This window comes from Suncus etruscus, chromosome 6, assembly GCF_024139225.1.
Source record: "Suncus etruscus isolate mSunEtr1 chromosome 6, mSunEtr1.pri.cur, whole genome shotgun sequence".
Lineage (NCBI taxonomy): Eukaryota > Metazoa > Chordata > Mammalia > Eulipotyphla > Soricidae > Suncus > Suncus etruscus.
In genome coordinates, this window is record NC_064853.1 from 24531398 (window position 1) to 24557754 (window position 26357).

The 26357-nt window shown below is 39.8% G+C and overlaps 1 protein-coding gene across 1 annotated transcript; it reads left to right on the forward strand.

Annotated features, from left to right (window-relative positions):
• IFT25 (intraflagellar transport 25) lies at positions 1 to 25907 on the forward strand. The gene is made up of 6 exons (XM_049775106.1): positions 1 to 54; positions 7794 to 7906; positions 16673 to 16779; positions 20624 to 20692; positions 23250 to 23293; positions 25768 to 25907. The coding sequence occupies exons 2-6, from the start codon at positions 7809 to 7811 to the stop codon at positions 25879 to 25881; spliced, it is 432 nt and encodes a 143-aa protein (XP_049631063.1). The 5' UTR covers positions 1 to 54; positions 7794 to 7808; the 3' UTR covers positions 25882 to 25907.
• The last annotated feature ends 450 nt before the right edge of the window (positions 25908 to 26357 follow it).

A 26357-nucleotide genomic window follows, 5' to 3' on the forward strand; every position in this document is an offset into this window, starting at 1 on the left:
GGCGAGGCGAGAGAAAGCGAGAGCTGCAGCTGTGGTGTGGTGTGGGACTAGTCGGTACGCCGAGAGCTACGGGGACGCCCAGGCGCGCGTGGGGCGGGCGGGGCGGGAGCCTGCGCGGACGAGGCCGACGCTTGGAAACGGTCGTGGCGGTGGAGGAAGCCCGGGGCCGGCGGGAGCGGCGGGTGGAGCTTGTGGAGGCGGGCGGTGGGAGGGAGCCAAGAGGGCGGACCCCTCGGGAGGGCTGTGTCTATGTGGCTTCACGCTTCAAAATTTTTCTTGAGTTCGGAAATATTTCTGACGAACACCCTCACCCCCGACATTTTGCAAAGTGGAATTTAGCCGCCACTGAAACGTCGCTTCGCAGGCCCCGAGGCGACTGCGAGCTGGTCTCTTCCGGGCTGGGCGCCTTTTAAACGGGGGCGTGGCCTGTGGGCGTGGCCTGGGTTGCCTTGGTGAGGTGGGCAGGTCTTACTTTTTTTTTCCCCCTCTCTTTCGAGATTTTCCCCCAACTCAAGATTTGTCCAGTGGTGGGGCCGGAGAGACAAGCACAGCGGTTGGGCATTTGCCTTGCAAGTAGCCAACCCAGGACCAACCGTGGTTCAAATCCCGGCATCCCATATTGCCTGCCAGGAGCGATTTCTGAGCACGGAGCCAGGAGTAGCCCCTATGCGCTGCCAGGTGTGAAACCAAAAACACACAAAAAAGATTTGTCCAGTGCTGAGAGTAATCAGAATCCAAGGGTCAGGCCAGACACCAGCTGAGGAAAGCAGGACCCGAAAAAAAAAAGGATGTGAACTGGAAGGAAAAGGTTGACTCTGACCCTGGGATCCAGAGAACTGGATAAAGAGCATCAAGGAAATGGACTTGTCAGTTTTAAAAAAGATCCAAGATTCTGGCTAGAGAGATGATGACACACGCGCTCTACATCCAGGTTCAATTCTTGGCATTCAATCCCTATGGTCCCTGGACCCTCACCCCCCCACTTGGAGTGATTGCAAACTGGCCAGGAGGATGCTCTAGGCACTGCTGGGGATGCCCTCCCCAATAGCATAATTGACACGAGTGACACCCCAGAGTGTACTTCTTTTAATAAACTTAGGCACTCTTTTTTTTTTTTCTTTTAAGGCATCCCAGTGCAGAGAATTTGACCGTACCCCCAAGCTGCTTTTTTGGAGTAGTGGCAACAACCTGTAATCTCTTTGAGATTAGATTTGCTCTTAACGCAAAGAAAAGAACTTCAAAGAGAACCCAACTTCTGTCATTTCTTCTTAATTCAATCATTGCCCCAACACAGAAATAGGATGTTGGTGGTTCTAGAAAGTATGAACTAAGTTTGGTGTTCAAGTTAGTATTTGCTTCCCTTGTGGTTCAGAAAAGGAACATTTGGTAAATAAACATCTTTATAGTTCTACTATCCTTTAATGCCAGATGCATCGCTCTAAAATAGATCTAAAGCAGTTTCTTTTCTTAATCCTACAATCTCTTTATTTTCACCCCTAAACTTAGGGTGTCTCTACTTCTAAGTTTGTGCCTTTTTGATCTGGGAAAGTGATATACGTGTTGAGTATAGTCCAGCCTCTTAGAGTTATAAAAGAAAAATTCGAGTCCATTTTGCTTTTGTAAGCACCTGTTATTTGAGGGTGTGGGAAGATGACCCCCACCCCTCACTAAGTTCAGGATGTCAAAATGGCCACGAGGCCCTTCCCAAAGAGCCTTGGATGGGTCACTGTGAGGTACAAAGGATGCATTGTCCAGGCCACCTTGGCAGTGTTTGGGGCCTTCAGGGCTGCACCCTGTCATGATCTGGAGAATGTGGTCCCAGAGATCTAATGAGATTGCCTGCATGAAGAATGTGTACTTTGATTCCTGTACTATCTCTTCAGCCTCAACACTTGTGATTTTCTTAGACAATTTTGTCATGGAGCTGAGGAGGCAAGCAAAAGAGCACATACCGAATGTGTAAGGTCCTGGTGTCAACTCCTGATATGGAATGACCCTCACCAGCACCACCAGTTATAACTCTGGCTGTAACCAGGAGCACTGCCAGCCTCAAGCTCTGCCCTGAGTAGCCCCATTAAAAAAATGAATCACATTTCTCTTGGTAAATTATCTCTTGAAATAACTCAGCTCTTATAATTTCAACTTCCGTGTAACACAGTTAATATAGATGATGATGAACTTTTTGGTCTCCTCTGAACAATATCATATCTGATAATGTTCTACTTAATATATGCTATTAGTACTGAACACCTTGTTCTAAATATTAAATTATTAGTTGCATCTTACCCAACTTCTTTTGACTCTGTACTTGAAGGCAAAAAACCAAATCTTAGTCACCATCTAGTCTTAGGTCATAATTATTTTTTATTACTGGCATGGTGACTTGCTATTACATTGGATAAAATGTAATTCTTTCTTATCTGAATTAATGTGCAATCACATTCCATTCCATTTGGGACAAAGCCAGTATATTCTTGCCTTATAGTGACTTTATAATCAATCAAACATAGATTTTACATATCTTTTCTGTAAAGGACCAGCTTTTATATATATATATATATATATATATTATATATATTTTTTTGGGGGGGGGGCCACACCCGGCGGTGCTCAGGGGTTACTCCGGGGTTACTCCTGGCTGTCTGCTCAGAAATAGCTCCTGGCAGGCATGGGGGACCATATGGGACACTGGGATTCAAACCAACTACCTTTGGTCCTGGATCAGCTGCTTGCAAGGCAAACGCCGCTGTGCTATCTCTCCGGGCCCTTGTTTGTTTATTTTTAACAAGTAGTGGTACTCAGAGGTTACTACTGCTACACTCAGGAATCACTCCTGGAGGTACTGGGGGTACCATAGGGGATACAGGGAACAAACCTGTGTCGGCCATGTGTAAAGCAAGTGCTCTACCCACTGTACTGTTGCTACAGCATCTAAAACAGAATTTTTTTCAATAATCTTACTATAGTTTTAACACTGTCAATACTAAATTAAAAAAATCACAATAGAAAATGCCATTGAGGGGCTGGAGTGGCATTTGCCTTGCACGTGGATGACCTGATTCAGACCCAGGTTCAATCTCCACCATCCCATATAGTTCCCTGAGCCTGCCAGGAGCGACTTCTGAGTGCAGAGCCTTGAGTAACCCCTGAGCCTGCCGGGTGTGGCTCCAACCCCCCTCCCCCAAAAAAAAAGAGAGAAGAAAAAAAATGCCATTGAACATAAGGTAATTTTATGTGAAGTACAAATTTTAAATTTTCCTCACAAAGTTGTAAAAAAATTGAAGAAAATGGTAGAAAAAAATCAAAACTCACCAGGTCAAGTAACCCCTATCTTACACTAATTGTTTCAACAATTAGAAAATCAGGAAACTGCAGCTTTTTATGATTGGAATATAACCTTTATTCCAAACCTGATGTAAACTGAATAACAAAGCAAATTTGTTAGCAAAATGACTCCACTATGATATGAATGCTTGAGAGATCTTTATTAGCCTTTAAACTACAGGTAAGGTATTTGAGCAGTAGTAGAGCAGTAAGGGTGCTTTGCCTTGCAACATCAGTCAACCAGGTTGGATTCCTAACACCGCATTTGGCCACTGGAGCCTGCCAGTTGTAATCCCTTAGTACAGCTGGGTGTGACTCCAAAACATATATCTAAATTTACATATATCGGTAGATATAGATGTAGTTGTTACCATGTAGATGTAACTAGAGGGTAGAGGAGAGACATAGAATGACCTTTCTCACATGGGATATAAAGGAATATATTAAGAGAACAATGGTCAAAAGCAATAGAGCTGAGCTGGAGCCAGAGCAATCTCACAATGGTTAGAGCATTTGCTGCCTTACATGAGACCAACCCAGGTTCAATCCTCAGAATCAAAATTAGGTTCACCAAACTTGCAAAGAGTGATTCTTGAGTGCAGAGCCTGGAGTAACTTCTGACCACTATTGGTGTGGCCTGAAAACAAAGAACCCACCCCCAAAACAACCCCACAGTATGTGTGCATGTGTTTGTAGATTGGGACAGAGGGAACTTGAGACAATAGTGGAAGGAAGACGACACTGGTGGAGGCTATTGAACTGGAACCTTATATGTATGAAACCCTACCATTAACAGCATTGTAAATCATGGTAACTAAATTGTAAAAAAAAATACCACACACTGATTGTACAGAGTTTATAGTGGTAACCAGAGATAGTATAACATTTAAAAATAATTGGTCATGGGGGTTGGAAAAAAAATAATTGGTCATGTTAACACCCTGTAGAAAAATTACTTTCTAGTAACTACTAGGAGAGCATTTGGTCAAATTCAATGCTCATTCATGCTTAAAAGGAAAAAAAAATGCCAGAGGAAGGAACTTTAATCTGATGACCTGAGGAATGTCATCAAAACCTTTAGAAACAGTACATTTAATAGCAAAATGTTAGAAATATTGCTTGTATGGTAAAGAACAAGATGTTTTTAAATAACATTTTAAGTACTTGCCCTTGAGCCACATGTCCGGCGATAATGTTATTTTTAAGAACTCATTCACAGTGCAATGAAAACCATAAGTCATAAAATATCTGATGAAAAATGTTGAAGGTATGTTTAGAGAAAATCATGAAACAATTTAGACATCTTAAATGCATACCGATCTTGGGTTCAAAGAGTACATACTGATTCTAGATTTGAAGACTCAAAAATATGTCACTTCTCTTCTGGCAGAGCTTAGGGAACCATATAAGGTATTGGGAATGGAACCTGGGTTGGCTGCATGCAGGACAAGCACCTACCTACTATTGCTCCTGCCCTTGTTTTCTATTTTTTAATCTTTCGGTACAGCTCAGATAGAACCCAGGGCCTCACTTCTGCAAAGTAAGCATTCTACTGCTGAGCTGCTATCAGGGAGTTTTAAATTTCAATTTACTTCTGATTTCATGTATCCAAGTTTGTCCCTATTTTCATCAGGACTTTGGGATCTAAGTTCCCCAGACCAAAGAAATGTTTGTTGTTCAGCTCTCACCCAGTTTCCTGTAAAGCTCCTTTCAGCAGTTGATTTCTTTGATCTTGTTAAGAGTTGAGGTAGATGGGGGTTGGGTCAGAGATTTACATAGTTACTTTCAACTTTGGTACACAAACCTGGTTAAGTCTCAATCATATGGCAATAAACAGGTGCAAATGAGTACAACATGACTTCTATGAAGTTCAGATAAAAGTTACAGTCTTAGAAATAAAGTGGGGAAACGATAAAAATTGTGAAGGAACATGAGGTTTCTCTAGTGTGGGGGTCATATCTGGTGGTGCTTGAGGACTGCTCCCTGCACTTGGGGCCACTCCCAGCAGTGTTTGGGGTTCAGGGGCACTAGATAGTGCCAGAGATCAAACAAGGCAGAGCCTCCATGCAAAGCCTATGCTCAGTATTGAGCTGTTGTGCACCACTGGTCATTTTTTTTCCAGCTGTATAATGATTACCTCGGTGGTGGTTACCTGGATGTTTTTACTTTGTCAAAGCTTACTGAGCTTTCTACTTATAGTTTGTTTTCTTTCCTGCATGTGTATTCAATAACAGAAAAGGGGGCTAGGGAGAAACTTTTACACTAAACAACTAACCAGCCCATAAATTGAGTTTAAAATTAAGCCAGAAAATAGGAGAAGATACTTATCATACATAATAGAAAGCACTTATATGTGGAATATCTTTTTTTTTTTTTTTTTTTTTTTTTGGTTTTTGGGCCACACCCGGCGTTGCTCAGGGGTTACTCCGGGGTTACTCCTGGCTGTCTGCTCAGAAATATATGTGGAATATCTTATTTTTAAACTTCCTATACCATCATAGAGTATACAAGTTAAGTTTGCATATGGAAAACCTCAGTTTGATCCCTGGCAAAACATAAAGTCCTCTGAGTACCTCCAAGTGTGATCCCTGAGTACCGATGGACGTGGTCCCAAAACCAAAAAAGAAAATAAATATAAACACTCTCGAAGCCGGAGAGATAGCATGGAGGTAAGGCGTTTGCCTTGCATGCGGAAGGTTGGTGGTTGAATCCCGGCATCCCATAGGGTCCCCTGAGCCTGCCAGGAGCGATTTCTGAGTGTAGAGCCTGGAGTTAACCCTGAGCACTGCCGGGTGTGACCCAAAAACCAAAAAAATAAAATAGGGCCCGGAGAGATAGCACAGTGGCGTTTGCCTTGCAAGCAGCCGGTCTAGGACCTAAGGTGGTTGGTTCGAATCCCGGTGTCCCATATGGTCCCCCGTGCCTGCAGGATCTATTTCTGAGAAGACAGCCAGGAGTAACTCCTGAGCACTGCCGGGTGTGGCCCAAAAACCAAAAAATAAAATAAAATAAAATAAAATAAATACTCTCTTACAAATCAAAAAGTATAAAAAGAAAAAAATAGAAAAATTGGCAAAGGATAATAAATAATAGAAGACTGTTATTCAACATCACTAGTGGTTAAGGAAATATAAATTGAAACATTTACTGAGTTATCATTTCATACCAATGAGATTGCCTAGAGCCAAAATATCTTGTAATGCTAAGCAAGTGGGAATATGAGGAAATAGAAACTGCCATACATTGTTAGTAGTATTTGTTACAAATAGAAAACAAATTCAGTTATGGAAGATGATCTAAACTTCTTCAATTTTACTTCTATAAAAAACAAAAACAAAGCTTCCCATATGTGCTATAGATGTTTCCACAAAGTGTTATATCATATTTGTTTATTTAAAAAAACTGGGAAAAGATTAAATATCATTAGGAGAGTGGAGAAATAATAACAATTAAAATGAAGGACCGGAGAGATAGCACAATGGTAGGGCATTTGCCTTGCATGCAGCTGATCCAGGATGGACAGTGGTTCTAATTCCAACATCACATATGGTCCCCGGGCCTGCTAGGAGCAATTTCTGATGCAGAGCCAGGAGGAACCCCTTAGAGCTAGTGGTTGTGACCCCTCCAAAAAAATTAAAATGAATAAAATAGGGAGGTATCCCTGGATACTGCCAGATGTGGCCAAAACCTTCCTCCCCCCACAAATAAAATGAATAAAAACAGGAGATAGGACTTGGCATGTGGTTAACCCTGATTAAATCCCTGTTACTACTGATTTGGTCCCCCAAGCATCCCCTGGAGTGATCCCTCAGCACAAAAGTTGGGAATAACTGATGGGTGTGGCCCCAGGCCCTTCAAAAAGAAAAAAAAATCCTACTAAATAGTAAGATTGTCTTCTCCTTTACATTCTGTTTTTAAAAAGTGATGTCTTTTAATACATAAATAATACTATTTTCTACTCATTTGTTAAGAGTGTGACTAAACACTTCCACGGCATCAGCTCTTATGATTAAGATTGTTTATTTTTGGTGCTCAGGAGACTTTTGGGGATGCTAAGAATTGAACCTGGATTGGCCACATGCAAGGCAAACCACATAGCCGCTGTACTATCACTCAGATCACTTGGTTGAGATTTTTTTTTTTTAATATTAGAAATGTAGTTGTAAATAATTTTTTCTTTACTAATTATTTTAGCTTATGAAGTTTCCATATAATTATTGATGACCTTTTATTTTAGGAAACAGAAGAATAATATCATAGTAGTTGGGGATTTGTTTTATGCATTTTCCCCTGAGAGAGGCCAGAAGTTTACTTAGGTAAACAAATGTGTTAGAGTCCCTTCCATTTGTTGAACATCTTAGTTGCTAGACTATGTGCTAGGCAACAGACTTCCTCTCCCTTTTCTTGGAGACAGTTCAGAAAATTCACAAGCTGCTTTTGCTATTTGATTTATTTTGTTTCATTTTTAGGTTTAGCACTTTAAGATGAAAACACCTGATCTTTGTTTGAGCTCTGAAGGGGCTGAAGTGATTTTAGCTACATCAAGTGATGAAAAACACCCACCTGAAAATATTATTGATGGGTAAGCATGACTAATATTCTTAAACTCCTTACGTACAGGAACTATGTGTTTTATATAACTAATGCTATTAAATATTTAATAAATGTTTGATGAACTATGTTACCTGACAGTATATAATACTTTTGGTACTTTAAATGGACACTAATTCAGTGCACACTTAAGTTTTTAACCTACTCTTTATAGTTTCTAAACTGATCTTTTTATGCAAATAGGCTTTTTGTTTGTTTGTTTGTTTGTTTTTTTGCCATACCTGGTGATGCTCAGGGATAACTCTTGGCTGTGTGCTCAGAAATCACTCCTGGCTTGGGGACCATATGGGATGCCGGGGGGATAGAACCGAGGTCCATCCCAGGCTAGTGCATGCAAGCAGATGCCTTAAGGCTTGCGCCATCGCTCCAGCCCCTACAAATAGTTTTTATAAGTGGCTTATTAAGGCAAAACTGCCTCAATTTATGAAAGCTATGTTTAAGTGATTGTTATTCTTAGAAGATTTTCTTGGTAAATAGTTATATAAATATTCTATCTATTGCCTAATATCCTATCAGAGGTTACAGGAGATTATATTATAGTATTATATAATTTGTATAAACAGTGTGCTGAAATAAATGTTTCACTTGATATTAGTCACCTTCCTTGGTTGGTTCCCCTCTTCTTGATAATCATTCCTACTTCTACTTGTCATAGTGCTCAAGATTTTTCTAACAGAGACAAGTATCATTATCAGAATTTTAAGTTCCCAATTGGAAAACTCCTTTTGTGACAGTGCTGGCTGTGCTGTTACTCTCCTTAGTCAGAACTCCTTCTTGGTGTCTGTATAATACCCAGAGTCTGAATTACAGAAGTGTGTCATTAGAGGTAGGACAACTTCAGTATACATCTTATTTAAGCCTTCCATTTTAGGGCCTTGAAGTTAGTTCTGAAGATTAGTGTGCCTAACACTATCATGACAATGGTAGTGAGTGAGAGAAATAGAATGCTTGTCTAGAATATAGGTAGGAGGGTGGGGGAGGAGGGAAATGGGAGGCATTAGTGGTAGGAAGGTTGCACTGGTTAAGGGGGGGGGTTCTTTTTGTTATAAACCCAACTACAAACATGTTTGTAATCATGGTGCTTAAATAAAGGTATTATATAGAAAAATGAAGTATTAGTGTGCATACTTAGCATGCACCAGGCCCTGAGGGGAGGGTGAAAGAAATGATGCTAAAAACTTTTTCATGTGCTTATTGATTAGTCATAGCTTTTCTTTGTTCTTTTTTACTCTTTTTTTTTTTTTTTTTTTTGTGATTCTAGGGGAGAGAACCCAGGGCCTCACATACACAAGTCACATGATCATAATAGACTATATTTACAGCCCTTTCTTACATATAAGAAATGTCACATATGTTAAGTTTGCTTATTTTGGGTTCATATCTGATGGTGTTTCGTACCAAGGATTCAACTGTGTGCAAGACTGATGTCTTAACCCATGTAATATCTCTGGAAACACTGAATTGGATGTTTATAATCCATCTTGAATTAATTTTTATTGTTTTTATGAGGTAGGAGTTGAGCTACTATTATCATTGTTTAGGAAGCATGTTTAAAATAGTAATTTTTTTTACCCCCCAGTGCTGCCCGGGATGGAACTTACACATGCGAGGCAAGGCAACCTGAGCTACATTTCCAGCCTACTTTATTTATCATTATTATATTTTTATCTGAAAAAAAAAGGGATTTATGTAATATTGTCAAGGGAATTACATTTCTAGCCATGCAGGCTCTGCAGAACCCTAGAATTTAGAGAAGTACAGGAGGATGAAAAAGAGGGACCACCCTAAGTGAAAATGCATTAGAAAGAGCTAGCAACCCAGTGCAGTCTGCTTTGTTTTGGTTTTGTTTTGGAGCCATACCCTGATTCAATTTCTTGAGTACCAGGGGGAGCGACCCCAGCTCCTTGAGCAATAAGCCATGAGTAATCCATGAAAATTGCCAGATGTGGTCAAAACCTTCCACCCTACAAAAAATTAAAAATAAGCACACAGGCTTTCTTGTTCTGGAGGCTAGCTTTTGCCAGCATGGGGTACGGGGAAGCCCCAGGCCGAAGGCCTTTTCCCTAGGGTGCTGGGGAGCCAGGGAGGCTTCCAGCTGTCTCCCCTCTCCTTCCTTCCGGACTCCAGGGCCATCCCCGGGTGCCTGCCCAGGGGGCCAGAGAGTTCTTGGCTCCTCAAGAAGTAGATCATGGGCTTGGAGAGATAGCACAGCGGTGTTTGCCTTGCAAGCAGCCGATCCAGGACCAAAGGTGGTTGGTTCGAATCCTGGTATCCCATATGGGCCCCCCCCCCCCCCCCCGTGCCTGCCAGGAGCTATTTCTGAGCAGACAGCCAGGAGTAACCCCTGAGCACCACCGAGTGTGGCCCAAAAAACAAAACAAACAAACAAACAAAAAAACGTAGATCATTATCCCCATATAAAGCCAGTTGCCAAACAGCACCCTAAGTGATAAGATAGACTCTCAGCCTGAGAAGATTCCCATACACTGTTGCTTTTGATCTACTCTCAGAGGCCTCCTTTCCTCTTCCTTCCTTCATTGTGGACCTTTGCTTGCTAAAAGACTCGGTTCTGAGAAGTCACTGCTTAAGGATTTTTCCTGATATGGGACTATCATCAGCCGGTTATAAGACTGCACAGGTCAAATCACAGGCCAAAGTGGTGCACCGGATTTAACACACCACCAACTATTTCAGAAGACATAAAAGGAACATGTATACATGAATATCTTATATGTATTTCCTTAACAGCTTTAACCCTTACTGAATATTCTCTTACACAGTGACAATTTCCCCCACTGTTTAGTTCTGTTCTTCTCTTTGTGATCTGTTCAATAAGGAATTCTGGTAGAAGAGTCCCTTGGTTTAGAGCTTATGTTAAAACCAAGTTAAGGGAATGTTGGACTTGTCCCAGTGACCCTCATATGCATCAATAATACCAAGTGGCATTGTTCCTCTTTTGCATAGGCACATTAAAATGGGAAAATACTAAACATATAAACAAGTTCTTATCTAATAGAGATAGGAACACACAAATCTTGTAATGCAGTGGGACCTTTCACCCTGTACATTGTCATAATGACCTGACTCAGGCCTCAGAAGAACGGGCATTGTTCATTCACGAACTAGGGATGCCATCCATCTACAAAACAACCAAGATTGTCTAACAGGGGTCCTCAAACTTTTTAAACCGGGGACCAGTTCACTGTCCCTCAGACCATTGTAGGGTCTGACTATAGTAAAAACAAAACTTATGAACGAATTCTTATGCACACTGAATATATCTTATTTTGCAATGAAGAAACAAAACAGATACAAATACAATATGTGGCCCACGGGCCATAGTTTGAGGACCATTGGACCTGGAAGCAATCCTCTATCAGGGAAGACCCTACCAATGTTGGCATCGACCAACTCCAAAGAGGGTTCCCTTAACACCCAGAAGACTTACCAACAACAACCTGTTTTCAGGGCAGGGCTCTCCACATTGCCCTCTAATTGTGAGGTGAAACTAGAGGATGCTCCACATCATCCTGACTTCGATGTAGGATATGCACAGAATCCAGGATCTTTAACTACAGAAACCTGACTGACACCAACAACAGCAACTGTGCAAAAAAAAAAGTTTATTGACAACACAATGACTTGGGTTGGACAACCTACTATGCCTGGAGCCCAGAGTTGGTCTTATGCCAGAAAATTTTAGGGGTAAGGTCTCCTTGTATTTAGGCCAAGGCTTTTCCTTTTCATGTCCCCCATATTTTTCTGGGCCTCTGCAAACAACAATTGCTGCTCTAACACCGTTTTTACTGTATTTCTTTAATGCTTAACCTTAAAAAAAAAAAAAAAAAAAAAAGCTTTTACTACACCTTCTGCTAGGCCTTTAATTGGTGATTCAATAATTTTCAAAAATATGCTTGCGGGCCTGGAGAGATAGCACAGCGGCGTTTGCCTTGCAAGCAGCTGATCCAGGACCAAAGGTGGTTGGTTTGAATCCCGGTGTCCCATACGGTCCCCCGTGCCTGCCAGGAGCTATTTCTGAGCAGACAGCCAGGAGTAACCCCTGAGTGCCGCCAGGTGTGACCCAAACCCCCCCCCCCCAAAATATGCTTGCTACTGAACTTTTTCGTTCTCTCCCATCTCTTTAGTTTTACTGTTTGTTTGTTTGTTTTTTTAAATAACTTTGCCTTTGCTCTTCCTGAAACAAATGCATTATGATCAATTGTGTCAACTATGCGATGTATTTTCTTTGAATAAATTTTAAAAAAAAGCACACGGGCTGGAGCGGTGGCGTGGAGCTGTAAGGCGTCTGCTTGACCGTGGTTCGATTCCCCATCATTCTGAGCGCATGGCCAGGAGTAATCCCTGAGCGTCACCAGGGATATAAGCACACAAAAAAGAACCACTGGGTATGGACCAAAACTAAAACAGGATTGCTGTCGTACTCAACTAGAGTGGCATTCCTGACAGCAGTGCTCATACTTCTGGATGATCACAGACTTTATTTTAGAGCTAGGGATCCCAGACAGCAGAGTTGCAGGCCTGGGTTCATACATGTGCTTTCAGCACCAGGGACTAAGCTCATGACTTCAGCTTACAGGCAGGCAATTTTAGCCACTAGGCTAAGTAAAGATAGGCCCCTTAGCATAATTTTTTATCAGAAAAATCATCATCCATATCCCCTCTACTAGACTGATTAAAATGGAAAAGAATAACAATAGTAAATATTGACAAGGATGTGAAGCAAATAGACTTTTCTTACATTTCTAATAATGTAAAAACAGTTCTATTTCTTAAACATACCTTGACCTCACAGTTTACTCCTAGTAATTATCCAAGAGAAACAAATATATGTCCACAAAAACCTTTGTACAGAATATTTATTGCAGCTTTATTCCTAACAGTAAAAAACTAAAGCAATCCAAATATCTAATGCAATTACCAAACAAAAGAATAAATAAGCAAACATTGGTAGAAATCAGAAATTAGAACAATGTGTGTTTAAAGGATACAGATGACTTGTGTGTAAGGAAAGAGAAGAGAGGTTTCTGCAATGATAAAAATGTCCTAGATGGGGCCCAGGCAATAGCACAGTGGGTAGGGCATTTGCCTTGCATGAGGCTGACCCACATTCAATCCCCAGCATCCCATATGGTCCCCTGAGCTGGCCAGGAATGATTTCTGAGTATAAAGCCAGGAGTTAACCCCTGAGTGCCACCGAGTGTGGCCTAGAAAACAAAAAAGAAGAAAAAAAAGTCCTAAATCATTTCAATTGTCTTTTTTGTTGTTTGTTTTTGAACTTAGCAGTGCTAGGGACCTTCTCCACATCCACTCCAGGCTCAGTTTTTGGGAGAGCCACACCTGGAAGTGCTCAGGGAACTATGCAGTGCTGGGGATCAGGACTGAACTCACAGGGTTGTCTCCTGGCTCTGTACTGATCTTACTGGGGTATTGGTTATTGTGAGATAACAGTTATATAAGTATACACATTTATGTATATTAGTATAAATCAAAACTCTCTGGATTAGATGGTTAAAATAGAAATGATAGCTCAAATGGCAGACTGATGCCTATGTAGAAGGACCTGAGTTCTCACTTGCCAGCACCATGCCACATGTCCCCCTCCCCTTCACCAGAATTGCCAGTATGACTGTCAACCACTAAATCTTCAGGCTTACCCTGTCAGGCTAAGCATCTCCAGGAGCAGCCCCTATAAAAAAATTAGAATTGAGGACCAGAAAAATAGTATAATGGATAGTGCACTTGCCTTATGCATGCTTAACTCCTGGCACCACATATGGTCCCCAAGGCCCTCCAGGAGTGATCCTTGAGAACAGAGCTGAATTAAGCCCTGAGTACAGCTGGGTGTGACCCAAAAGAAAGAAGAATCACAACTGAATGTGGTCTAAAAGGAGGAGGAGGAATAGGAAGAAAAATATTAGTGTATCTACTATATATATTATGTAGATGAAATTGAATACAAGTTTTTCTTTCAGCAGGCATCTATATGCACTCACTTTTTTTTTGTTTGTTTGTTTTTGTTTTTGTTTTTGGGCCACACCTGGCGGTGCTCAGGGGTTACTCCTGGCTGTCTGCTCAGAAATAGCTCCTAGCAGGCACAGAGGACCATATGGGACACCGGGATTCGAACCAACCACCTTTGGTCCTGGATCAGCTGCTTGCAAGGCAAACGCCGCTGTGCTATCTCTCCAGGCCCCTGCACTCACTTTTTTAAAAAAATATTCAAACTTGTTTATTGGTCATCCCTACAGCTAATGAGTACACATGATGTTATTTAAACTTGAATTTCTGCTGTTTCTTTGAATGACATAGGATCTAGTCTAATCTATTTTTTATTTATTTATTTATTTTTTGGGTTTTGGGCCACACCCAGCGGTGCTCAGGGGTTACTCCTGGCTGTCTGCTCAGAAATAGCTCCTGGCAGGCACGGGGGACCATATGGGACACCGGGATTCAAACTAACCACCTTTGGTCCTGTATCGGCTGCTTGCAAGGCAAACGCCGCTGTGCTATCTCTCCGGGCCCCTAATCTATTTTTAATAATAATTTATTTAAGCACCATGGTTATAAACATTTGTAGTTAGGTGTCAGCCATAAAATGTAAACCTCCTTCACTAGAACAACTTTCATGCCACCAATGTCCCCGATTTTCCTCCTCTCCCAACCCCTGCCTGTCTTGAAGACAGGCATTGTATTTCTCTCTTTATCATTTTCATGGTAGTTGTTAGTGTAGTTATTTCTGTAATTGCACTTACCACTCTTTGTGGTAAGCTTCATATCATGGTCTGGTCTTTCTGGCCTTCATCTCTGTTTTCTCTTGGTATTATTACTATACTGTCTTTTATTTTTCTTAACTCCTACAGATAAGTGAGACTATTCTGAGTCTATCTCTCTCCCTCTGATTTATTTCACTCAGCATAAGTGAATTCACATATTTCACTCCCCATATCCATCCATGTAAAGGCAAATTTTGTGACTTTTTTTCCTAACAGCTGGATAGTATTCCATTGTGTAGATGTACCACATTTTCTTTAGCCACTCATCTGTTGTTGGGAAGATTTGGTGGTTTCCAGATTTTGGCTATTGTAAATATATATGCACCCACACTTGATCAGCCATCATAATAGTTGTTGGCAATATAAAGATGAGCAATGGTGGCTGGGCACAAAAAGTCCAGGACTTAACAAGAGCCTTAAAAACACAACGAATGGGATAGGAAGATAGTTCTGTCCACCAGAGCACATGGTATGCATGCAGAAGCTAGGTTTGGTCCTTGCAGTTCTAATGAGTATAGCCCAACAAGAAATTATTTTTAAAAAGAGGGCCATAAAAATAGTACAATGGGCTGGGGCAATATGCTTTGCATATAGGCGACCTGGCTTGGTTGCATCTCCAGGAGTGATCTCAGAGCATTGAGCCAGGAATAAACTTCCTGAGCACTGCTAGATATAGCCCCCAAACCAAATAAGTCATAATAGTACTACTAATATTTTTTTTGTTTTTTTTGGGGGGGGGCACACTTTTTGAACGTCAGGGGCTACTCTTGGCGATGCGCTCAGAAATCACTCCTGGCTTGGGGTCCTTATGGGATGCCGAGGGATTGAACCATGGTCCATCCTAGGCTAGTGCCGGCAAGGCAGATGCCTTACCGCTTCATGCCACTGCTCCTGCCCCACTAATAGTAATTTTTAAAAACACACTGAGTATGATGTGAGTGCAAAAGAGGGAGAATATGGTTCTGATTTGCCATACTTGAGAGATGGAACCAAAAAGTAAGGAAAACATTTATGCAAAGGAATGGCATATTTTTGTTCGAGTCTCTTATGTTCTAAGGCACAGGCACATGTATCTGCATGATATAATTGTAGGTTATTCTTGTCTGTTTTATTTTAGTTGGGGGACCATATCTGGTAGTACTTGGGGGCTATTCCTGGCTCTGTTCTCTAGGATGCCCATCGGCAGTGCTCAAGGACCATATATGGTACCCAGGATTTATGCCACAGTTGAGCCATTGCAGCCAAAAGCAAGAAAAGTGCCTTACTCTAGCAATGGTTACAGAATTGTATTTTGTGGGGTTATTATTATTATTATTATTTATTATTAGTTTTGGTTTTGTTGATGCTGTGACACTCAGGGTTACCCCTGGCTTTGTACTCAGGTATTTCTCCTGATGGTGCTGGGGGACCATGTGGGATACTAAGGATAAAATCTGGATTAGCCACAGGCAAGGCAAGCACCGTACCCAATGTACTTTCAGCATACATCTATATGCATCATTCTTGGTCAACCATCATTTTAGTTGTTGGATATATTAAAGATGAGAAACAGTGGCTGGATTAAGAGAGTTCAGGATTTAACAAGAGCCTTAAAAACAGAAGAGATGAGACAGAGATAGGTGCTCTGGATAATTTTAATTGAGATGACTTGGAACCAAAATATACAGGCCATAAAATCCCCTTTCTAAGGAATTTAGATTTACAGGCAATAAATAGCTACTGAAGGCTTTTGGAGAAGGGTGTCATAAATTCTATGTTTAAAAATACTCATCTGGAAATGGTAAAGATGAATGAGTAAAGTTGGGAAGAAATTAGAGACAAAATGAACAGTTAGAAAGATGTTATAAGAACCTTGTGGTTTTTAATTTTTATTTACTAGAACATAGAGATTAAGCATTTTAATTTGGTTACTCTGTTCTCTTATTCTTTAAAATGAACAATAGGAATCCAGAGACATTTTGGACCACCACTGGAATGTTCCCTCAAGAGTTCATTATTTGTTTTCACAAACACGTAAGGATTGAAAAGCTTGTCATCCAAACTTACTTTGGTAAGCAAGTCATACATTAATTTTTATTCTTAATTTTTCCATAAGCTGAGGGCATGTCTGTAAACTTGAGAACACATTTTTTTTTTCCTTAACAGCATGGAATTCAGTTTATTGCTGCAGTAGGGGTGGAGCATACTGGTAAACTGCCTTGAGCATAATTAGCCTCTCTGAAACAGCACATTTGAAACCCTTCCAATACTATAATAATTTCCATGCAATTTACTGTGTGAAAGTTTTTGGCAAAAGATGTCAAGAAGCCAGCTTGATTCTTTGACATCTTTATTCCAGATTCATTTGCCTGAAGTTATTGTCAAATTCTGATAACCCTGATTATTTATACCTAACAGTTTTGATTTTCTTTCTTTCTTTTTTTAATTTGGCCTCACTTAGAAGTGAGAGCTATTTTCCAATCTGTTCTGAGGAAGGGCGTCACTCAGGCAGTGTTCAGAAGACCATGTAGTGCTGGGAACTGAACCCAGAGCTCCTGCATGCTAAGCCAGTTGAATTAATTCTCTCTTAGGCCCCTTGATTCTTTTTGTTTCTGTGTGTGTATTGTTGTTGTTGTTGTTTTGGGAGCCACACCTGGCATTTCTCAAGGGTTATTCCTGGATCTGAATTTATGAATCAATCCTGGTAGTACTTGAGGGACCATATGGGATGCCAAGGATCATACCAGGCTATCCACATATAAGGCAAGCACTGTCCTATTGCTCTGGCCCTCTTAATTCTTTTTTTTTTTTTTTTTTTTTTTACAAAACCAAAAAAAAAATTTTATTTTGTGCTGCTTCTTTTTTTTCTGCATAAGCACAGTAAATATTGGGGAAAATAGAAAGGGAATTCCCTTGGCCTAAGAGATACAGGGTTTCTCCACCCTTGAAGAAAGCAGTTGTATTTTTAAAGATACAATTCTTAGTAGTAGTAATATATATTAGTATTATTGCCTCATTAAATTGGAGAGAGGTGTTAAATACCTTCCTAAGAGGTCATAAGGTTGACAAGTTGAAAAATAAACATAGAAAAATCTTTATTGTCACAAGTTGTCTGGTAAGCATAAATCAAACATGACAATGAAGATGAGAAGTTATCTGATACCAGTGATAATTTTGTATATCAAAATACTAAAATCATTGAACATTGTCAAGGATGTGGTGAATACACAAACAAAACCCTTATCTATTGTTGATGAGAATATATTAAGATTTAGCCATTAAGGAAAACATTATGGAGATTTTTTTCAAAGTTAAGAATATGCCTCCTATATGATGCAGTATTCCCACTCCTTGGTATTTGATCCTAAAACACAAAAATGTGAATTTGAAGAAATAAATGCACACTGATTATTCTTTACAGTGCTTAGTAAAATATCCAGAATATGGACAAAATTTAATTTTAACAAGAAATTATTTAATGTAGAAACTGTGGTATATAATAGCAGTGAAATATTATACAGCTATAAAAATATGAAATGTAGATATAGAGAGGTAGCACAGCATGTAAGGCTTTTATACGACTTACTGTGATTCAATATTGATATCCATACCTTATCTACTACCCTGAGCACCACCAGGAGGTTATCACTTAGCATAAGCAGATGTAGCCACAGATCCCTACTGTGAAGATGAAATTTGCTGTAATTTGGATGAATTAGAAACATCTTCTTAAGTAAAATAAGAAAATAGTAAAAGAACAAATAATGGATGAATTGACTTATCTGTGATATATAAAAAGAGAGGAAACTAGAATAAGTTAATTAAAACTCTTGGGATTTGATTGAAGAACTGAGTGTATCAACTGAGGAAAGAGGGATTTGATGGGTTAAGTGACATAGGACAGAGGGAGAGGCTCTGAAATACTTGGGGTGGTAAAGGCACAGTAACTTAGTGCTTAAAAATCATATCAAAGGACCAGAGAGTACAATGGGGAGAGGATCTGCCTTATAAGTCGTGGATCTAAGTTCAATACCTGGTACCACATATGGTCCTGGAGCCCTACCATGAGTGATCCTGACTAAACTCCTTGGAGCACTGTTGTGTGTGGCCCCAAAACAAGGAGGGAAAAAAGGTTGACACTTTTTTGTTTGTTTTGGGGCCACACTGGTCCTGGCTTTGTGCTCAGAAATCACTCCTGACTTCAGGGACTATATGGGACGCTGGGGATCAAACCCAGGTCTGCCTTGGGTCAGCCACATGCAAGGCAAACGCACTACTGCTGTGCTATCGTTCCGGCCCCATTTCAAGCTATTTTTTTTTGATATTTCTTTTTTTTAATTTTTAATTATGAGATCAAAGATGCAAAGAAAGAAGACAAGGTAAAGTTACAGTGAAAAGACAATCACCCATAACAGAATTCTCAGAAGAAGTCCCCTTGCTGATATCTTAATTGAACTTTCAGCCAAAGAACATTAAGATAAATAAAACAGAACCCATGTACAATTACTTTGTCCCTTAAGTTCCCAGATTGTAATACATTATAATATTTCTTAGCAGCACACAAAGCAATCTAAAGCCATAAAACTTATGTAACTCCTTAAACATTAGAGGCATAGTATTTTTTTACATTTCCATGCACATCCATATTAGTTTAAGTTAACCTTTTTTTTTAACAAAGGCATTTTCAGGAACTTCAGAGAATAATTGTCCATTGGACCATACTTCTTCTCTTGCTTTGTATTTAAGGATAGTTTTGGGGAAATGATGGTAGGAAACAGAATAATTCCCATCTAGTTCAACAGAAGAAATTGATAGGACTAATTCCCAAAATTATGATTTGGGGTAAGGAAATTTAACCATGAATGGTGAACCATTGGAAACTAGCAGGCCCCAGAAGCTATCACTAGTCCCAGGGCAGAACTATGCTGGAGCCCACTGAGGCTAGAGTCTGTGGGCAAGGATCTTTCAGGAAATACAGAAGCACTATCAAAGACATGCCACTTTGTCAGAAGGGAGAGGGAAACCCACAGCCTCATATCACTCCCCCAGTGCCCTCTAATTCTCTCCCAGCATCTCCTATTGGCCAAATCCCACCTGTGGATATGTGAATTAGATGATACAGCCCACAGAGGTACCCACACAGGACTGAGAACAGAAAAGGGGAGCAGTGGGTTTGGGGGATGGACAGGCCAGTACAGAGGAAGAGGTTTGCATTCTGGTAAATCTCTTTTGCCATGTGTGGGAGGCACTGACCTACGTGGATTTCCATGCTGACACTCCAGTACTGACACTAAATAACACTAAGGTGTCTAAGTTCCCTGATTGCTCTTAAAAGATTAGCAGTAAAGTAGGTTAGTAATACTTTTCTCTGCAAGGCAATCATACAATGGTTGAGGCGCTTACCTTGCATGTGACTTAATCCAGTTTGATCCTTGGCACCCGAGGTGTGATCCCTGAGCCAGAGCTAGGAGCAAACATTGAATACAGCCGAGTATGGCCCATCCCACCTTCCAAGTAATAATAATGCTTTTTCCGAAAGACATAAGTTGGATGTGAAAAAAATATTCCAGACTCATAGTAGGATTCCTCATTAAATACTCGAGCAGAATTAATATGATTATTACCAATTTAAAAACCTGGATGATGCTTGATTCAACTTATTCTAGCTTGTATGCTTTCAAACATCCATAGTACAGCTACACAAGGGTATTTTTACTATAGGAAGTCCAGAAAATCAATGAAGGAGTGATTTTTGATCACTCATGGTGATCAAACTCATGTTGCTTTGATCCTCATACATTTAGCACTCTGCTAATGCCTAATAGTCTCAGGATGGCAGGGAGGAATATAGAGATAACAACAACATAGAACCAATAGTTAATCAAAATTTTAACTCATTTTGTTTCCAATGTCAGTGCGGACCTTGAAGATTGAAAAAAGCACATCTAAAGAGCCATTGGAATTTGAGCAGTGGATTCAAAGAGGTATGTGCTTATTTCACCAGCCTTATTTTAGGACAGGAGAGAGCAGAATTGTCCTTTGAGTTAAAAATGCAATTCAAGGGTCCCGGAGAGATAGCACAGAGGTGTTTGCCTTGCAAGCAGCTGATCCAGGACCAAAGGTGGTTGGTTCGAATCCCGGTGTCCCATATGGTCCCCCGTGCCTGCCAGGAGCTATTTCTGAGCAGACAGCCAGGAGTAACCCTGAGCACTGCCAGGTGTGGCCCAAAAACAAAAACAAAACAAAAAAAAATGCAATTCAAGATTTCTGAGCCAGTTGTACTTTTATGAAAAATAGTTACATGAATGATTCTTGTAACACTCTGGAATCCTAGAAAACATCTAGTTTTAAATGCAAAACTCTTCTCTCTATTGGTTCTGTAATTATTGTCATGTTACTTAATTTCTCTGAATTTCAGAAATCTTATCTGAAAAATGGGGCTATTACTTAACATCTAAGGGTTTTGTAAACATAGTGCCTGGCATATGGAGAGAAACAATAATAATTTCCACCTTCTTTCCTTTCTGATTTACAGTATTTAAATATCATCACAAAATTATAGCCTCTACTTGAACACTGCATATAGACCTCATGTGTCTATCTCTTTTACTGCCTTGCATGTATGAGATCTTCAGTTCCATTCACCACCTGTATACACACACACACACACACTAAAACACGCACGCACACACACGCTTACAAAAGAGAAACACGGTAATCCAACATAATCCTAGGAAGGTCAAGAACTTGAAAGCAAGTTTCCTTTAAAAGTAGAGTAAAGGGGCCAGAGAGATAGCATGGAGGTAAGACATTTGCCTTTCATGCAGAAGATTGGTGGTTCGAATCCCAGCATCCTCCATATGGTCCCCTGAGCCTGCCAGGAGTGATTTCTGAGCATAGAGCCAGGAGTAACCCCTGAGCGCTTCGGGTGTGACCCAAAAAACAAAACAAAACCAAAAAAATAGAGTAAGGCAGTGGTTGGAGAAATAGTACAGCAAGTAGTGCCATTGCCTTGCACACAACTGACCTGGGTTTGATCCCTAGCACCCCAGATAGCCCCCAAGTCACCCAGAAGTGATTACTGAAAACAGTATCAGGAATAAACCCTGAGCATTTCCAGGTCTGACCCTAAAACAAACAAAAAAAATATGAGTCGGGGGCCGGAGAGGATAGCACAGCGGTGTTTGCCTTGCAAGCAGCCGACCCAGGACCCAAGGTGGTTGGTTCGAATCCCTGCATCCCATATGGTCCCCTGTGCCTGCCAGGAGCTATTTCTGAGCAGATAGCCAGGAATAACCCCTGAGCACCACCAGGTGTGGCTCAAAAAACCAAAAAACAAAAAAATATGAGTCAGAAATGAACCAGAAAACAATTGTGATTAGTCGAACACTTATATAAAGAGTGATTATCTCCTAGCTTGGAAACTCTAGGTGGCCAATGTAGGCTCTCACAATCACCTTTAAATGACCATTTGAACACTGAAGACAAGGCTCACTGTCTCAGAGTGAGACATGGAGTTGAAAACAAAGAATCTAAGAGGATCTGTTATATTGGCTATACCATTATATTGGATGGTGGAAACGACAGCCCTTTGCTATATTCAGCTATTTCTGACAGTAATCAAGAAAATAGCAGCAGCCTGGAGATTGGAGAATTTATATATAGAGAAACTGAATTACCTGAAAAAAATATTTATGGATACTGACACAGGCACATTTCTTGGTCATCCTATTCAAGTCCACACTCAATGAGTGGCACATAAAACTTACAAAGGGTTAGTTCATAAGTCAAAGATCACCGGGCCTTAAATCCTGAACAAAATGAGTCTTTTAGTTCAGTTTACTTGTTTCTGTTTTGTTTTCTTATTTTACAGTACTATGCTTGAATTTAAGTATGCAAGTCAAATGCTCTACTGCTTAGCTGTATCTCAACCCTAATTATTTCTAATTCCTAAAATATAATAAATAAATAAATAAAGGGAATCTAAGAACAAATTGATTGTCATTATACAATTAAAGTCTAAATAATGTCAGTTACTGTATCATTGGTACATGTCATGTTTCCAAAAGGAATACTTTGATGAGCTCAGGACCAAATGGAACTAATCTGTCCTGAAATTATATAAGTAAGGGTATTATAGTGTTGGACACAGGAAGGATAATGATGAGTGGAAACTTGCAAGAAATAGAGCTCTAAACACTGCTTCTATATGTGGAGAGGGTACCTACCTGTCAGCCTTCCATTATTCTGCACTATCCTTACTTTGTCTTCCTTTCTAGAATTCACATTTGTTTATACTCACTATAAGTCAGAGAGATATATAAGCTAGAGATATTTTGTAGCTTATAGTTGGTCTTTCATATGTATTATAGCAATTACTCCTATTTTCACGTTAAATTTTAACTCCCAAACATCAATAATTCCTTTAAAACTGGCTATTAACTATAGTAGATCTGATACATGTTTTGCTGCATATCATTCTTGGTAGTTATCCTCATGAATCTTGAACCTTAACTAATATATGTTAAATTTGTATTTTAGATCTAACACACACAGAGGGACAGCTTCAAAATGAAGAGATTTTAGTAAGTAAATTGTAGAAATAGACATTACTGTTAGCCTGAACAATGAATTTAAATTTTAAGTTTATCTCCATTGTCAGAAAGTTAATCCTGTCATGATATTAAAGGTTTTGTACCTAACCAACCATTGGAGATTATTTTGGAGTTTTGTTGTTGTTGTTGTTGTTTTTAACTTGATTGATTTTTGGGCCACACCCAGCAGTGCACTCAGAAATCGCCCCTGGCAGGCTGGGGGACCATATGGGATGTCCAGGTCCCTCCTGGGTCAACCACATACAAGGCAAACACCCTATCACTCTCTTTGGCTCGGTTATTTTTGTTTTGTTTTATTTTTGTTTGGGGGCCATACTTGATGATACTCAGAGCTTACTCCTGACTGATCTCAAGGACCACTTTTGGTGGTACTGGGAAATCATTTGTGGCACCAGAGATCAAAACCAGGGTAGGGTACATGCAAGGCAAGCACCTTACCCACTGTATCATCTCTCCAGCCCCAAAAAGTTATTCTTAATAATATGTTGGTAAACTAATATTAATATTAGTTAATATGTAGTCTAACTAAATTAGGTTTATTTGCCATAAAATCAGAGTAAGTATAAAACAGATTGTACTTATTTTTTATTCTGTTCACTTATTTTGAAGTAATTATTTTTCTTTTGCTTTGCTTCATTTTGTTTGATTCTTTAGAGCTTTTAGAATAGGAATCTAGAAAGCAGGGAGGGGCTTGGAGAGCCCCCAGAATTGGATGTTAATTTAAGCGTGAAAGGACAAGGGAAATTTCAATAGGTTAACTGGAGCATAGGATCAGCAACAAATACACCAGAGATGAAGTAGAAAGAGAATCAGCTTTTCCCTGACCAACCCTTTGGACTCGGCCTGATAAGTGGAATGAATGTCAGCTCAAGTGGATGCCTTATCAGGAGTTCTTCTATTGATGCTAGGTCTGTGGGTGTTGGGGCCTGGTTTAGGCAGATACACAAGTGAATGCATTTATTTAAGGGAGGCAGTGTCTGTTAAATACATTGTTCTCAAAATGAAGGTTAAAGTTGCTACTGTGTCTATTCACTTCTTCACAACTCGCTGGGTACCTCTATTCATCATTTGAAAGATTTTGCGGAAAGTTTATGAATCCTGCAAATTTCCTTCTCTGCCATCCAAATATGCTCACTGACTTTGGGTCCAGAAGAATGATTAAGTAAACTGAATTGTTCTTTAGTGATTTTTCCTTTATGACTAATGGGTTGATTCGTGAACCAGCATTGTAGTTTATAGTGATAATGTAGGAACAGTGTTTTCTTTTTAAACTTAATGTTTTATCATGAGTTTCATAATTTTATTTTAAAATAATTTTATATAATTAAATAGCATGCAAATTAGCAAATGCTAACTAACTTCATTTGCCCTCTATCATTATAAGTAATTTTTTGTGGGGGGGCCACACCGGTGATGTTCAGGGGTTACTCCTGGCTATGCGCTCAGAAATTGTTCCTGGCTCGGGGACCATATGGGATGCCGGAGATTGATCCCAAGTCTGTCCTGGGCCAGCTGCTTGCAAGGCAAATGCCATACCACTGAGCTATCGCTCTGGCCCCTCATTTTAAGTGATTCTATAAGAGACCTCTTATGCAAATATCCTTTTTCTTTTAAGTAATTTTCTTACCTTTTGATAACATTAAATTTCAAGGAATGGAATTACTACACCTATAGTTATAAAAATTATATATAGCTTTTGAGATTATTTGGCTAGATTAATTACTAGACAAATGATATGTAAAAGGCTAGTAATGGGAATCCTTTTTGGCGGCATCTTTGAACAAAGGAAGTTTCTCATTGTGGAACAAGATTTTAGCAAAATGCTTTTAAAAACATGTTTAGAAAAGTAAAGTTGGGACAGAGAGATAGCATGGAAGTGGGGTGTTTGCCTTGCATGCAGAAGGACGGTGGTTCGAATTCCGGTATCCCATATGGTTCCCCCGAGCCTGCCAGGAGCAATTTCTGAGCACAGAGCCAGGAGTAACCCCTGAGCGCTGCCAGGTGTGATCCAAAAACCAGAAAAAACAAAAAACAAAAAAAAGAAATGTAAAGAAAATTGCCGTTTTTAACTCCCACTACTTATTTTTATCAAATAGATACTTGACAGTCACTCTTCAGAATCTCTGGACTATTTATCACACGTGTCTTTTCTTGTGAATGCCAGGTCTTACAGCTCTTCTCTATATTTACAGTCATTTATTTCTTTTGCACTTATTTAACAGTTAGCTGGAATTATTGGTGCTAGAGCAAGTAGTACAATGGGTAGGAAACTTGTCTTGCACGTCAATGACTCAAGTTCAATTCCCTGGTATCCTGTATGGACCCTTAACCCACAGCAGTAATTCTTGAGCATATAGCCAGGAGTAAGCATTTATCATAGTCGGGTCTGGCACCACAAAAATTTTTAAATTAAATTACTGATGACATCCATATTATCCCCACAGGTACGTGATGGCCATGCCACTTACTTGCGATTCATTATTACCTCAGGCTTTGACCACTTCGCATCTGTGCACAGAGTTTCTGCAGAGGGAATGGTCATCTCAAACATCAGTTAGAACAAAATGGTCTGGTATGATTTTTTTAACAGTATATTTATTGAAGAATGAAGTTGTAATTGGTATATTATTAAAGGGATTTATATTTATCTGATTCTGTTTCTGTTTATTTTCCCTGTGAATATTTTGCACAGCAGCATTTATTTCATTGGCCAGTAGTGATGGGCTTGTGTGGGAGAAAGACTTCAGCATCCAGCTGAAATAAGGGTGTGGTTATGCATGAGGCCAGCTATGCACACTATGCAGACAGTCCACTCCAGAGTTCCTCTTGCATTAAGTGATTGATTGATTGAGTGAATAGTACAGATGGATCAATGTCTGAGTTCAGAAAAAAGAAATTACTTAAGGGTAGGTTTTGTCTAAGTCATTGACACTGAGTGAGGCTCTATAAGGTCAAATTTTTTCTTTTAATATAATTTTTCCTCATTTGCAAACTGCTTAAAAAGTTAGGAAATCCTTACTTTCCTAATAAGAAA

Coding starts and splice junctions, on each gene's coding strand:
- IFT25 (XM_049775106.1), top strand. CDS start 7,809: ATGAAAACACCTGATCTTTGTTTGAGCTCTGAAGGGGCTGAAGTGATT. Junction 16,780..20,623: donor TGTCATCCAAACTTACTTTG/GTAAGCAAGTCA, acceptor TTCCAATGTCAG/TGCGGACCTTGAAGATTGAA. Junction 23,294..25,767: donor TTCAAAATGAAGAGATTTTA/GTAAGTAAATTG, acceptor TTATCCCCACAG/GTACGTGATGGCCATGCCAC.